This window comes from Bison bison, unplaced genomic scaffold (assembly GCF_000754665.1).
Source record: "Bison bison bison isolate TAMUID 2011002044 unplaced genomic scaffold, Bison_UMD1.0 scf7180017864174, whole genome shotgun sequence".
Classification (NCBI taxonomy): domain Eukaryota; kingdom Metazoa; phylum Chordata; class Mammalia; order Artiodactyla; family Bovidae; genus Bison; species Bison bison.
The window spans coordinates 1,060,577-1,077,293 of NW_011494746.1; the positions used below are offsets into that span (position 1 = coordinate 1,060,577).

Sequence of the window (16,717 nt, forward strand, 5' to 3'; positions counted from 1 at the left end):
AAACCACCACCACCACCACTGATAATCCACTTTACAGGAAAAGCCAAAGAGAATTCAGAAAATTTCAACAAAGGTGAACAGGTGAAAGACCTTTTAGGTCAGTGTGCCAGTCATAACTGGAACAGTCTATCCCATATAACTGCATGGATCACTCTAAGTCTCTCCTCAAATCTTACCCTTCCAGAAAGGCTTTCCCTGACACTATATTCAAAATGGTACCCTGTATCACTCTCTATCCCCTTACTATGCTTTAAAAACACTTTGTTACCTGCCACTATATATTTTTCTTCAATATCAAAATGTCAACTCTATCACAAGGTACTTTGTCTGCCTTATTCAATTCCATACCCTCAAAATTTGGAACAGTTACCCTTCTCACTAAATTAAGAAACAGGACCACAGCCCTTATTACCTGATGATGGTACACCCACCAAGCACTAGTGATAACTCGAGCGTCCCAAGCAGCACTGTAGCAAAGAGCCATTGTGCCAGCTTCAGTCAAGGTCCGAGGGGGAATCGGTTCTCCTGTAATAACGATACTACAATGTATCAGTACCGAAGTATGGACTCTCTAGAGCAAGACATGAAAACCATATACAGGATGACAGGTTAATTTCTCTTGTATTTTAAATAACAATATCACACTTTAACTTCAGTAGTGTATGAAGCTACTATTTTTATTTAAAAAATGTATTTATACAGCAGGTTTTTAAATGGTCTAAGTAAATAAGTTCAGAAAATATCCTTTCACTTTTATCAGTAATTCTAACCTCATTCTAGAAAGGATAATTTAGAAAAACCTATTTAAAGGTTAAAGACTGCCAGAATTACTATATTGCCTAAAAAGTAAAAATCAAGAGCATATTAACAGATCCCTAAGAATTCAAATATTTTAAAACTGGGATATAATTCACATACTATAAAATTCACTTTTAAAGTATACAATTCTGAGTTTTGATATATTCATAAAGCTATACAATCATTACCATTAATTTCAGAACATTTTCATCATCTGCAAAAGAAATTCTGTATCTATTAACAGTCACTTTTCATTTTTACCAGCCACTGGCAATCACTAATCTACTTTCTGTCTCTATGGATTTTCCTATTTTGGAATTTCATATAAATGGAATCATATATACCTGGCTTCTTTCACTTGTTTTCAAGATTCGTTCATGTTAGAGCATTTGTCAATACTTCATTTCAAGACTAATATTGTATTTTATGGATATACCACATTGTATCTATTAATCAATTGACAGAGATACAGGTTGGGGATTCCCTGGTTGCTCAGTGGTCAAGAATCCACTTGCCAATGCAGGAGACTCAGGTTTGATCCCTGTATTGGGAAAATCTCCTGAAGAAGGAAATGGCAACCCACTCCAATATTCTTGCTTGGGAAGTCCCATGGACAGAGGAGCCTGGTGGGCTATGGGGTCACAATGAATCGGACACAACTTAGTGACTAAACAACAATAACAACAGAGATACAGGGTATTTCCATTTCTTGGCTATCATAAATATTTACAAACAAGTTTGGACACATTTTTAATTATCTTGGGTATATATCTAGGAGTGGGTCACATGGTAAATTCTATGTTTAACTTTTTCAGAAACTATCAAACTATTTCCTATTGCAGCTAGATCATTGTCCATTCCCACCAGCAGTGTATAAAGAGTCCAGTCTCTCCACAACCTCACCAACTCATTACTGTTTTTGGCTTTTTTATTTGGATTTTTCCCCACCCTATGTGGCTTGTGGAATTTTCTTCCCTAACCAGTGACTGAACCCAAGCCCTCAGCACGACAGCTTGGAGTTCTAATAACTGGACCGCTAGGAATTTCCACTGTGTTTTTCAACTATTCTTGTGGGTGTTAAGTGGCATTTCACCGTGGTTTTGATTTTCATTTCCTTAATGGATGAATGATGCTGAGCATCTTATCATGTGCTTGTGGGCTACTTGTATATCTTTAGAGAAACATCTATTTGACATTTTAAAAACTGTTCATTTTAAAATTGCCTTTCTACTGTTGAGTCAAAACAGTTCTAGAGTTTTTTGGATATTGGTCCTTTATCAGATAAATGATTTGCAAATATTTTCTCCCATTTCTGTGGAGTGTCTTTTAATTTTCTTGATACAGTCCTTTGAATTAAAGTTTGTTTTTGCATAACTCTAATTTACGTTTTTTTCTTTGGGTGCTTATGCTTTTGGTGTCATATCTAAAATGACACCAAAGCCAATGACTTACAGAGCCAATATTATGAAGATTTACACCTCATTTTCTTCTAACAGTCTTAGAGTTTTAGCTCTTAAATTTAGGTCTATGATGTATTTGAGTTCATTTTTATAAGTGGTAGGAAGTTCCTATTTCTAACTTCATTCTTTGGCACATTGCCCCAGCCCTATTTGCTGAAAAGATTATTCTATCCTTACTGAATGGCCTTGGCACCCTTGCTAAAAATCAACTGACTATAAACAAGGAATCTCCATTCTCTTTATTAATCTATCAGTTCATTCTCACACCAATACCACACTGTCTTGATACCACACTGATAGCTGTTTTGTAGGAGGTTTTGAGGAATTGTGAGGACTCCAATTTTGTTCTCCATTTTCAAGAATGATTTGGCTAATCTGGTTTCTCTGCATTTCCACATGAATTTTAGGATGAATTTCGTCTATCTCTGCACAAACAGGCAGTGGTGAGAGAGACGGCACCACATTTGTTGATTAGTGTGGGAAATACTGCCATCAGAACAATATTAAGACTTCCAATTTATAAACATTGGAAATCTTCCCATTTATTTAGATCTTCTTTAATTTCTTTCAATGATGTTTTGTAGTTAGGTGTATATGTCTTACTTTTTGGTAAGTTTGTTACTAAATATTTTATTCTTCTTCAATGCTATTGTAAGTGGATGTTTTATTAATTTCCTCTTAATATTGCTCATTACTAGTATATAAAAACATAACTGACATTTTATATATTGACCTTATATCCTAGATACTGCTGAACTTGTTAACTAATAACTTTTGGTGGATTCCTTAAGGTTTTAAATATATAAGATTATGCCATTTGCAAACAGACACTTTTATCTATTCCTTACCAATTTGGATATTTTAAACTTTTCACTGCCTAATGGCCTACTCAGAGCCTCCATACGGTGTTGAGTAGAAGCGTGGCAAGAACAGATGTGCTCATCTTACTCCTGATCTTGGGGGAAAAGCTCTCAGTCTTTCCCAATTAAGCATGATTTTTAGCTGTGGATTTTTTATAGATGTTATTTACCAACTTGAGGACATGTCCATCTATTCTTAGTTTGTTGAGTATTTTTATCACAAATGAGTACTAGATTACCACCAAAGGCTTTAAGGCTTTTTTGCATTAGTTGAGATCATCATGTGGTTTTTGTCCTCTATTCTACTAATGTACTGTATTACACTGATTAATTTTCCTATGTTAAATTAACCTTGCATTCCTGGGAATAAATCCCACTTTATCATATGTATAATCCTTATAATATACTGCTAGATTCAATTTCCTAATAGTCTGTTGAGGATTTTTGTGTCTCTATTCATAAATGATATTGGTCAGTGGTTTCCTTCGCTGTGATGTCTTTGTCTGGTTTTATTAGGGTAATACTAGTCCCATAGAATGAGTTAGAAAGTTCCTGCCTCTTCTGTCTTTTGGAAGAGTTTATGAAGGATTGATGTTCAGTCTTCTTTAAAACTCCTATAGATTTTAGGAATTTGAATCTTATTTTTTTAGTATAGTTAAAGGTTTATCAATTTTATTGATCCTTTCAAAGAACTTTGGTTTTATTGATTTTCTCTACAGTCTTTCTGTTTTATTTCTACTCTATATCTTATTGATGGACTGAAACATCATTATAAAGTGTCCATTATCTCTATTAGTGTTTTTTCTCTTATATTAAAAGTAGTTTAAACAAAAGAATTAAAGTTCTGAATAACAGAATGAATTACATTACCTGTTGGATTCTTAATTACACAGCTAGTTGCTCCATGAAGGTCAGCATGGACATAAATGTCCCCTTTAAAGCAAATAAATACTACTGTAAGTCTTATTTCTGTTTAAGTTGAAATTGTTTATTTATTGTTTAAAGGGTTCAAAACCTAAAAAGTATAAGAAAGTAAATAAAGAAAAGACCGTCTCCCACCGTGGGAGGATTTCTCATAGGCCTCCTCAGAGGAAAGCCATGCTAATAAGGCAGATAAAAGTCATAGTTCTTCTCTCTCTCTCTATCCACACCTCTCTGCTCTATGAGCCTGAAGCTGCATCAAGAGGTGGAGTCCACTTCCCTGTCACTCAAATATGGGTCTACCCCTTGACGAAGAGAATGTGGCAGACATGACCAAATGCCAGTTCCCAGTCTAGGCCTAGACAGGCCTTGTATGCTTCCTCTTTTTCCTCTCAGAAATTTGCTGAGTTACCATATAAGCGAGCCCAGGCTAGCCTGCTGATTGGTGAGAGACACCTGGTGATGAATGAGTCATCCTAGCAAATGCAAACAAAGGTCCTGAGGACCACAGATGGTTGACAAATTTGACAAACAATCATGAAGCCAGACTGAAGATAAGTAAGAAATGAGACTAGAGAAGAAGCCAGGAACCTTGTAAGCCACAATAAGGACTTCTGGTTTTATTCTGAAATGTGTGATGACAAATGAATAAATGAGGAAATAGATGAATGCATGGATGATGGTCAACCAGGGAAAAGTAAAGTGCCTGGTTTCTAACAGAAAAAATGAGCAGCCACTGTTTGCCATGGATAGTTCATCTGAGATTTGAAACTCAAAGAAGAGCAAAGCCCATACAGTTCCATGAAAGGCTCAGCTCACACTGAAAAAAGCTAGAGAAGACAGAGAGCAAGCCCTGGGCACCATGTAACCTGAACTCTGTTTGCTTTCCTGCCTCTGGATCCTCAAAGGACATAAGATTAGCTCTGATATTGATTATTGATTTCTGATACCCATACTGAGGGTTCAGCCACAGTGAAGTGATGGTTATCAGCAAACAAAAACAAATGAGAGGCCTTACAACACAGGGGTGAAGCCCTGTTTCTAAATGCGTAAAATGTTTACAAACTTCAGGATTTAAAAATTAAGCTTTAAAAAATTTGATGTCCAGCCACTTTGGAGAATTAAAAGCTATTTTTTTAATGTAGCAGAAAATCAGAAATCTAATACTACAGATTAGCTCAGCATTAATCCTTTAGGAATATTCACTTAAAATGAGAATTAAGTATCAAAGCACATATTCAACCATAAAACATGAAACTCTACCAATTAAATCTGTCAAACAAAGGAGTACAAGATGAAAATCTACACCTACTATTGAGATAACCAATCCAATTACTTAAGAGAAAATTCTTTAGAATTTTAATCTTACTTACCTGGTGTCAAGTATCTTTTCACAATTATTTCATTCTGTTGCTGATCTCGTCCACCAATAATCAGATAGTTCTCTGAGCTAATGAACCAGAGGAATTTCTCAAACCTACCAAATTTTAAAGAAAAAAGTTAACATTTTTTCCCCTTCATAGTTGCCTGAATTCAGATCCTTTTAATCAACAAAATGAACCAGAAGGCTCTCCTACGTGTAGGTTAAGACAACTTGATAGCTTAATTTCTTTTAAGATATCAAGCTGAATTTTACTGAAAACTTGTAATAAATTGCCTTAGGATATTCTTAAGACAGTCTTAGTAGAAAGCAATTTAATATTATGTTTAAAAAATGTTCTCTCTTTATCTCCTTCCCATATAGACAGTCTTAGATTGAAGTTGTTATAACGAATTACAAAAAACATAAAATGTCACCTGGTCCCTAGGTTTAGCTCTCTTTCAGTGGGGCACTGGATATTCTTTGGGACTGCAGGTAAGAAAGAAAAATTGTTTTCCCATTCTGTCCTCAATCAACTCAATGTTTACATATATGACATTCTTTGTCCTCAATTAATCAACTTAATGTTTACATATATGACATTCTTCACACTTAAAATACGTAAAAGCAAAAATTGTCATCAGAAGTATAAAATTACTTTTCTGAAGAAGCAAATTAACTTGGGTTTTCATGGTTAATACATACTACCACTGATAAAAAGAGTATAACTGTTATATTTAAAATGGATAACCAACAAAGACCTACTGTGTAGCACATGGAACTCAGCTCAATGTTACATGCCAGCCTGGATGGGAGGCGGGATTGGGGGAGAACGGATACATGCGTATGTATGGCTGCGCCCTTTCGCTATTCACCTGAAACTCCCACAACACTGTCAACCGGCCACATACCCCAATACAAAACAAGGTTTGTTTGTTTGTTTTAAAGTGAAGAGTGTATATTTGTATGATATTTAGAAAATTAGATGAACATAAATATTTCTATGCTACATATGACTAGTAAGATAATCTTTTTATGATTTAACCTACAATTTTAAAATTTCTGGCTAAATATGATAGATTGGAGACTTCCCTGGTGGTCCAGTGGCTAAGACTCTGTACTCCCAATGCAGGGGGACTGGGTTTGATCCCTGGTCAAGGAACTAGACCCCTTATGCTGCAACTAAGGGACTTGGCATAGCCAAATAAATAAATATTAAAAAAAAAAATGACAGGTTGAGCACAGGCATTAAACGAAACTATCTTATATCAAATATAACAGCAGAAGGATTCTACTCTTATTTTCTAAAATGATTTTTTATTAAGTAATACATATACATGGTTCAAAATTTAAGACTATATCCTTTTCTTTTTTTAGACACAACACACTGTTCTGCATCTTTTTTTCTCTTTTTACTTAAAAATATATTTTCCTCATTGCTGAATGGATGTACTATGGATTTAACCACTTCCCTATTGATGATAAAAAGGTTTGTAAAAGGACATATACCCAATAAGGACAAAAAGAATGAGAAAGGTAAATTAAGGATGTATTTTGTAATCATCCTAACAAAGGAATGCATAACTAACAGGCCAAAAAAAAAGTCAACTAATCAAAAGAAAGCAACAAGGAAGACAAAAAAGAACACAGAATGGGACACATAGAAAGCAAACAGTAAGACAGTAGATTTAAACCAAAATATATCAGAAACTGTATTAAATATAAACATAGTTAATTCTCTTGGAGCTTCCCTGGTGGCTCAGATGGTCGAGAATCTGCCTTCAATGAGAAAGACCTGGGTTCGAGCCCCAGGTTGGGAAGATCCCCTGGAGAAAGGAATGGCAATCCACTCCAGTATTCTTGCCTGTAGAATTCATGGACAGAAGAGCCTGGTGGGCTACAGTCCATGTGGTCACAAAGAGTTGGACACGACTGAGTGACTAACACACACACAGTCATTTTTCCAGGTAAAATGCAAAGACTGTCAGACTGGGGAAAAAACGATATATATATATCCTTTAAAACATAAGGATATAAAAATGTTGAAATACAATGATGGCAAAAGATAATACCATGCAAACACTAACCACAACCAGTTGAAACAGTCTGAACATCTCGCATATAAAATAGATGTAAGTTAAAAGGACATTTCATTAAAATTAATAAAAGGCTCAATTCACTGAAAAGATAAAAACAGTTCTATATTGGTAGCACCTAACTATTTAGCCTTAACATATGTGAAACAAAAATGCAAAAGGAGCGACAATCCATAATTGTATGATATTCAACACATCTCTCTCAGTAATTAGAAAAACAATCATTAAAAAGAATCAAAGGTGCCAAAAATTTGAAAGTGATTAATAAACCTGACTTGATATTTAAAGAAATGTACTCAATAAAAAAGACATTCTTTTCAATTATACATGAAACATTTATAAATAAAGCTGTCTATAAATAGACTGGATCAGAAAGAAAGTTTCAATGAACATCAAATATCTGAGATATAGAATATCATCTCTATTATACAAATTAAGCTAAAAATCAGTAACAAAAATATAACCAATCCCCCTCTCAATATGTTCAGAAAGTAAGACATATACTTCTAAATAATGCACGGGTGGAGAAATCACACTGGAAATGAGAATATATCTTGACATGAAAGATAATGAAAATATTAAACAACAAAATGCTTTAGATGCAGATAAAGCCATGCTGATATAAATTTATTGCTTAAATTTATTAGAAAAGAAGCTGAGGGAGGGGGGAAAAATATCAATGAACTAAGCTTCTGTTTCCAGAAATCAGAAAGGGAAATGCAAAAAAAAAAACCCAAAGAAAAGCACAAAGATGAAAATAATTATTAAAATAGCACATACACAATATGGAGATCAATAGTTAAAAACTAGTTTTTTAAGGATCCTAATACTACTGAAAATCCTCTGGTCAGATTAATTAAGAAAAAGAGAAGGCACAAATAATTCTTGAATGAAAACAGAGAAGTAATTAAAGATTCTAGGGATGTTAAAAAGTTAAGTGGAAGGACTCCCCTGATGAACTAGTGGTTAAAACTCCACGCTGCCACTAGAGGGGGCACAGGTTTGATCCCTGGCCAGAGAACTAAGATCCCACATGCCACATGTTACAGCCAAAAAAAAGAAAAGAAAGTTAAGTTGGATATTATAAACTTTTTGCGAATAAATTTCAAACTTTGGACAAAATAGACAACATCTTAGAAAAGCACTGCTAACCAAAACTAGAAAATCAGAGTGGTCCTATTATTTACTAAAGAATTTGAATCTGTAATGAAAAACTTTCCCATAAAGAAAATCTCAGATGACTTCCATCAAGGACAGTTGACAAAGGAACACTTCTCAGTTGTTTTATGAGATAATATAATCTTGTATCAATAGCTAACAAAAGCATTATGAGAAATGAAAATTACAGGTCAATGATATTCAAGAGATGTTAGAGAGAAAAGAAAAAAGCAAAAAAATTTTGAAAGGTGGAAAATAAATGGACAAGTGAGCTAACTCAAGAAGTTGAATCCTAAGATGATGGTGCAGAAAGTCAAGAAACAAATCAACTTACACTTGTGTGACCCAAAAAAGCACAAGGTACTGCTAGAAATAGGTTAAGATGAAGTTTAAAACAGAAAGGCTGGCTAAAAATCTGATTAAGAAGTAACAACTTCCCTACATCTTTCCAGCTTTGAACATGGTGGTAACTACCCCTAACAGAAATGCCAGAAATTAAATCTATAAAAAGGGTACAAAGAGGATCACTGGACTAGGGGAAATAAATCACAGATTACATACATTAATATGTAAAAATAGGGCAATTAAGTAAATGTATGAAATACTGAATACTAAGACTCTCTGGCTTATTATTTCCATGGGGCTCCTAAAACAGAGACAGCCAAGTCTTCACTTTACAAGCATAAGCAAAAGAAGCTTTTCTAGGAAATGAGACCAGCTGAAGAGGCAAAAAGAAATTAAGAGTTGCACAGAAAACAGACCACACATATTATTTTACAAGTCCAACAAACCACAAAGAACTTCCAATCAGCATTTTACAGTTCTACTAGAAAACATGAGCAGACAGTCAAGGATCACCAGACATTAACACAAATGAACACTGGAGACAAAACCAAAAAATAGAAAAAAGAAACTTGGAGAAGACAGACCTATTAAGAAAAGAGTACTAAATAAAATGTAATATAGCAAAACTATTCTCAGTTATAAAGAATATACTGTTAAAAAAACAGTAAGTTTTTTAAGTAACATTGAAATAACCAAAAATAGCTCAAAATTTAAACATGATAGGAAGAAATAGAAGATCAAAAATTCAATGGAAGGATTGAAGATAAAGTTGAAAAAAAATCTCAGAATACAGAACAAAAAGAGAGAGATGGAAAAAAAAAATGCCGTGAAACTGGAGAACTGTTGAGGGGGTCCCATATGTACAAAATAAGACTTTTAGAAAGAAAAAGAACACAAAACAAAAAACAAACAGAGGGCAGGCGATTTTCTAAGAAACAGTTCAAGAAAATTTCTCAGTTTCCAAACAAAAAAGGCTCACAAATTATCCATCATAAGGATAAAAACATCCTTACCAACCTATATTCTTGTGAAATTGTGGAAAATTAAGAGGAAAAAAAAAAAAGATCCAGAAGCTTACAGAAAGGCAAAAACAAGTTTCCTATTAAAATTCAACTGTCAAATGACATCAAACTTCAAGATCAAATCTGGAAGTTAATACAATGGAAAATGCCTTTTCAAAACTCTGAGGAAAACATTTTCAAATCAGAATTTTACCCGTCCAAACTGTTAAGAGTAAAATAATTTTTTTATACATTAGAGACCTCAAAACTTTACCTCTTACATACCCGTTTTCATGAAGTTTCCAGACCAAACAGTCCATCAAAAAAGAAAATGGAAGTTTGAGATTCAGGAGAGAGAGGTTAAAGAGAACTTGCAGAATAATAATAAAAGGAGAATTTAAAATGCTTAGAGAAACCATCTAGAACAAAGTAGATCAAAAAGCTCCAGTGAAGACTTCTGCAAGGAGATGATACTGATAAGATTCCAATTGTTTGAACATACTTGGAAGAGAATTTGAACATGATTACTAATAAGAACAAAAGAAAAAGAAAGTAAATGAAACAAGACAATTATTAACTTCAGGGAAGATAAAATGCTGAGCAGGAAAGGAAAAGAAAGCAGAATACTGTATGCTCCAGCTGTGACTACAATTTAAATACCCATAATACTCTTAATGCAAAATATCAATCTTGACAAAATTATGCTGTAACTATATTGAGAAGCTAGGTGATGTGTGTGTATGTAATGGAACACAAATGAAAAGAATAAAATCTTCATCTTTCCATAATGGGAAGTTATTAATAGAGTGTAAAGCAGAAAAATTAGGCAGCAATATATTACTAAGAGAAATGGAAGTACATAGCAAAAGAATCAGCTAAAAGAACTAAAAGTTTCCTTGGGAGAGGAGGCAATAGGAGCAGGCAGAGACATCCCTGGTGGTCCAGTGGTAAAGAATCCACCTTGCAATGTAGGTGACATGGTTTTAATCCCTGGTCAGGGAACTAAGATCCCACATGCCACAGAGCAACTAAGTCCACGGGCAACAACTCGAGAGGCCATATGCCACACTATTAGAGCCTGCCCTCTCGGGAGCCCACATGCCACAACTCAGACCGCTAGCTACAAAAGTTTGCAGGGTTAGTGGTTTTTAACAAGCTTTGTAGAACTGCTTGATTTTCTAAACAATGTGCATGTAGAAGTTTGATAAAAACAAAATATATTTTAAAAACAAACACTTACCAATATACTTTTCTTGCTTTTTGAATCGAGGTAACTGTTTGGACTTCTTTTAAGGTTTGCTTTGTTTTCTTTTCTGCTGATTTGAATGCCTATTTATAAGAAAAGAGTTTTTAAGTAATTTGCTGAAAATTTTATTTAAATAATACCAAGTAAATGATAGGGCAAGAAATAGTTTAAATGTCACAAAATGACACAATCTATATATTAATACACACAACATGCACATGAAAGTAATGAAAAAAACTATTAAAATGATTTTAAACAAATATCTGCTCAAGACCGACAAAAAAAAGGGGGGGGGGTCAAACAGTTCATTTGTTTGCCAGATAATCAGTGCAACCATACAGGAGGTTTGGGGCTAGATGCCAGAGACACAACAATTAATAAGTCACTGGTGTCTAGGAGAAGAGATACATAAATACGTAATTATTCAAATAAACATGGTAAATGCTACAAGGATGCTACAAGAGTATAACAAGGGAATCTAGATTTATAATTGATTATGGTCAAAGGTATTTCTGAGGAAATGGCACTTAGGCTAAAGCCTGAAGGATTAATGGAATTACCAACGCAAAGAACAAAAAGATAAGGAAAAGGGCAGCTTGATCAGCAAGTATAATCACAGGGTAAAGTGTCAAAAAATGAGCTTGGAGAGGAAGATAGAACTAAGTCATGAAGGCCATTCGTTTAACAGATTTTAGTGTGACTAGGTTCCAGGCAATATTCTAAGGACTGGGACACAGCAATGAGTAAAACAGATAAAGATTCCATGTTCATGCAATCCATATTCTAGAGAGAAGATAGATAATCATATGTTGGGGTGTATGTTTTTAAACAAGAAAAACAAAGAGCAAAGAGAAATTGAGGGCAGTTGTATTTTTACTGAGAGTGGTCCAAAAAGGCCTTTCTGATAAAGGCTTATTTAAGCAGACATATGAATGAAGAGGGGGATCCAACCACGAAAAATCTGAGGGAAGAACGTTCTTGGCACAAAGAGTAGCAAATGCAAAGGCCCTGAGAAAGTAGTATGGGCCACTGTTGTAGGAACAGCTTAAGATCCCACTGTAGTTGGAAAGAGTATGTAACTGTGTGCTGTAGTTACCAAATCATGCCCAACTCTTGTGACCCCATGGACTACAGTCCACGAGGCTCTTTTGTCTGTGCGATTCTACAGGCGAGAATACTGAAGTGTGTTGCCATTTCTTTCTCCAGGGGATCTTTCCAACCAGGGATCAAACTCCAGTCTCGAGCACTGCATGTGGAGTCTTCACTGACTGAGCCATCAGGGAAGCCCCGTTGTAACAGGATAGGTGATGTGATCAAAGGGAAGTAGATCGTGTAGGACCTGATGCGCCAGAAAGGCTTTCAGTTCAGTTCAGTTCAGTCACTCAGTCGTGTCCGACTCTTCCCGACCCCATGAATCACATGAATCACAGCAGGCCAGGTCTCCCTGTCCATCACCAACTCCCAGAGTTCACTCAGACTCACATCCATCGAGTCAGTGATGCCATCCAGCCATCTCATCCTCTGTCGTCCCCTTCTCCTCCTGCCCCCAATCCCTCCCAGCATCAGAGTCTTTTCCAAGGAGTCAACTCTTCACATGAGGTGGCCAAAGTACTGGAGTTTCAGCTTCAGCATCATTCCTTCCAAAGAAATCCCAGGGCTGATCTCCTTCAGAATGGACTGGTTGGATCTCCTTGCAGTCCAAGGGACTCTCAAGAGTCTTCTCCAGCACCACAGTTCAAAAGCACCAATTCTTCAGCACTCAGCTTTCTTCAAAGTCCAACTCTCACATCCATACATGACCACAGGAAAAACCATAGCCTTGACTAGACGGACCTCTGTTGGCAAAGTAATGTCTCTGCTTTTTAATATGCTATCTAGGTTGGCCATAACTTTCGTTCCAAGGAGCAAGCATCTTTTAATTTCATGGCTGCAATCTCCATCTGCAGTGATTTTGGAGCCCAGAAAAATAAAGTCAGCCACTGTTTCCACTGTTTCCCCACCTATTTCCCATGAAGTGATGGGACTGGATGCCATGATCTTAGTTTTTCTGAATGTTGAGCTTTAAGCCAACTTTTTCACTCTCTTTCACGTTCTTCAAGAGGCTCTTTAGTTCTTCACTTTCTGCCATAAGGGTGGTGTCTATCATCTGCGTATCTGAGGTTATTGATATTTCTCCCGGCAATCTTAATTCCAGCTTCTGCTTCTTCCACCCAGCGTTTCTCATGATGTATTCTGTAGATAAGTTAAATAAGCAGGGTGACAATATACAGCCTTGACGTACTCCTTTTCCTATTTGGAACCACTCTGTTGTTCCATGTCCAGTTCTAACTGTTGCTTCCTGACCTGCATACAGGTTTCTCAAGAGGCAGGTCAGGTGGTCTGGTATTCCCATCTCTTTCAGAATTTTCCACAGTTTGTTGTGATCCACACAGTCAAAGGCTTTGGCATAGTCAATAAAGCAGAAATAGATGTTTTTCTGGAACTCTCTTGCTTTTTCAATGATCCATTGGATGTTGGCAATTTGATCTCTGGTTCCTCTGCCTTTTCTAAAACCAGCTTGAACATCTGGAAGTTCACGGTTCACGTACTGTTAAAGCCTGGCTTGGAGAATTTTGAGCATTACTTTACTAGCGTGTGAGATGAGTGCAATTGTGCTGTAGTTTGAGCATTCTTTGGCATTGGGATTGGAACGAAAACTGACTTTTTCCAGTCCTGTGGCCACTGCTGAGTTTTCCAGATTTGCTGACACACTGAGTGCAGTACTTTCACAGCATCATCTGTTAGGATTTGACATAGCTCAACTGGAATTCCATCACCTCCCCTAGCTTTGTTCATAGTGATGCTTCCTAAGGCCCACCTGACTTCACATTCCAGGATGTCCAGCTCTACGTGAGTGTGAGTGATCACACTTTCGTGATTATCTGGGTCCTGAAGATCTTTTTTGTATAGTTCTGTGTATTCTTGCCATCTCTTCTTAATATCTTCTGCTTCTGTTAGGTCCATACCATTTCTGTCCTTTATTGAGCCCATCTTTGCATGAAATGTTCCCTTGGTATCTCTTAATTTTCTTGAAGAGATCTCTAGTCTTTCCCATTCTATTGTTTTCCTCTATTTCTTTGCATTGATCACTAAGGCAGGCTTTTTTCTCTCTCCTTGCTATTCTTTGGAACTCTGCATTCAGATGGGTATATCTTTTGCCTCTCTTCTTTTTACAGTTATTTGTAAGTCCTCCTCAGACAGCCATTTTCCTTTTTTGCATTTCTTTTTCTTGGGGATGGTCTTGTTCCCTATCTCCTGTACAATGTCACGAACTTCCATCCATAGTTCATCAGGCACTCTATCAGATCTAGTCCCTTAAATCTATTTCTCACTTCCACTGTATAGTCATAAGGGATTTGACAGAGATCATTCTGTCATTTTTGAGACTGCCAAGAAATAATTAAGTCCATTAAATTAATAAGGCAGAGAAAAACAATGAACGTTTACTCTAAGACATATTAAGTACCTTCTCAGCAGCTTCAACAGTCTTCTGCGTTTTCTTAGCAGCATATCTCTTGTGATCATAATACCTAGAAAAATAGATCTCTTAATTTTAAATAAAATCTTTACACTTTAGTTTTCCATTTACATTATTCATAATTTTACAGACTCTCAAACAATTAAGAACAAGTTTTGCACATTATGTTAACTTTGTTTTGTATTTTGTATATGAAAAAGTTAAATAATGCACAAGTTTTTAAAATGTTTTCTGAAAAGTATTTTTCCCCAAAGTATAGTCAAAATAATACTTATCCTTAATATCCTAACAGATTTACTGCAGATAATATTGTACCTAAAACTTATACTTATGGGAATTCCCTGGCAGTCCAGTGGTTAGGAATCCATGTTTTCACTGCAGGGGACACAGGTTTGATCCCTGATGGTCAGGGAACTGAAGTTTCGCATGCCTTACAACACAGCCAAAAAATAAATTTAATTCATACTTAAATTTGTGACTTACTTTTTGGCATTGGCATATGCTGACAAGCTGAGATCAACATCAACAAGCAATGGCCTGTTTTTCTGAGGCTTCTGCAGTTGCTTATTCTTTTGCTTTTTCTTTTTTCCTTTTGGTGGTTCAGGTTCATTTTTCTCAGTACTGATGTCACCATCAACATCGTCATCTTCCTCCTCTGATAACAAGTATGGATTTCTATTAAAAATATTCAATAGTATTTCACTAACGTCAATGACATCACTGTCTTATTTTCAGTTTTTTTCTCAATGAAATTATAAATGGTCTACAGTACTTAAAAAGTTGCATTATTTTAATGTAAATTAATGTTTCCCAGTATTTTCTTTCTTTTTTTTTTTTAAATCAGGCGGGGAGCGATGTGCGCGCCCCCGCGTGCCCAGCGGGCTCGAGCCGGGCCCAGTCGCGGCCTCCTTCCCAGTATTTTCAAAGAAAATTTTTCAAATAAATTTTTAATGAATACAGTGAAAAATTAAATAGCAAAATAAACATTAACTGCTTAACTAAGAATCAAACTTACCTTAGCAGCATTGTTACATGGTTTGTTTGTAGTTTTAATTCTTTGATTGCATTTGCAACAGGGTCTCCTTGAGCCTGGGCTTCTTTCACAATTAACCCGATTTCCGTCCAATCTATCTGGTTGGCTAAAGCACTTCGAACAACCTGAATGGCTCTGTCAACTATTTGTAAGTTCATTTCTATAAGTTCTCCTTTAAGTTTGTCTATTTCCTTAAGAAATAAGCCAAAAAAACATTTGTTTCAATGTCAGTTAAGGTTCGCATTTTTTAAAAAGTATCTGAAAGAAAGCTAAACATGATACCTGTGCCTGCTGAAGAGCTTCTAATCTGTTTTCGTGATCCTTTCGCACATTATCTAATTTCTTCAATGCTTGTTTTTCCTTTTGTTGACAAAACAGAATTTTTAAAAATCAGATTTCTTCTGCCATCTGTACCTTCTCTCTCTTACCTCCCGAGACTCTCTCCCACCCCTACTTATGCCTCCTCAATGTTGCTACTAGCCAGCTGGAGCTCCCTGTAGTCCACCTCCCCAGGTCTATCGTACCGCAAAGTGGTTGATGCTCCAAAATTACCTCTCCTGACCATCTACCTCCCATTCGCTATATAGGAATGTATATTTAAGATATGTCCCTAATGTTCTTGCGTTATTCAAGGCAGAATTCAATGACATATGTAATTCTATGACATAAATGTAAAATTTGGGGGAATGCATCCTTAGCATGAGTTCCTAAAATAGCTTCTTTTTATTTTATTGCTGCTTTTAATTTCTCTTATTTGTATCTATTCTTTTTCCTAAATTTACTATACAAAGGTTGATGGTAGTTATCTGACCTTTAATATAGTCCGTACTCAGTTTCTGCAGATACAAAACCTACAGATATGGGAGGCCGACTATATTCATTGTACTATACCATTTTGTAAAATCCTTGGATTTTGGTACCC

At 35.7% G+C, this 16,717-nt stretch overlaps 1 protein-coding gene across 2 annotated transcripts in view; it reads right to left on the minus strand.

The window, feature by feature from the left end:
* NEMF (nuclear export mediator factor) overlaps nucleotides 1-16,717 on the minus strand; it is a 230,716-nt gene that overhangs the window by 16,017 nt on the left and 197,982 nt on the right. For both annotated transcript variants that reach the window (XM_010842245.1, XM_010842244.1), the window contains exons 15-22: nucleotides 16,078-16,155; nucleotides 15,778-15,986; nucleotides 15,246-15,437; nucleotides 14,751-14,814; nucleotides 11,240-11,328; nucleotides 5,413-5,516; nucleotides 3,989-4,051; nucleotides 413-525 (exon numbers count right to left, since the gene is read on the minus strand). In XM_010842245.1, the coding sequence (XP_010840547.1) occupies nucleotides 413-525; nucleotides 3,989-4,051; nucleotides 5,413-5,516; nucleotides 11,240-11,328; nucleotides 14,751-14,814; nucleotides 15,246-15,437; nucleotides 15,778-15,986; nucleotides 16,078-16,155 (912 nt within the window). The remainder of the gene's footprint in view (nucleotides 1-412; nucleotides 526-3,988; nucleotides 4,052-5,412; nucleotides 5,517-11,239; nucleotides 11,329-14,750; nucleotides 14,815-15,245; nucleotides 15,438-15,777; nucleotides 15,987-16,077; nucleotides 16,156-16,717) is intronic.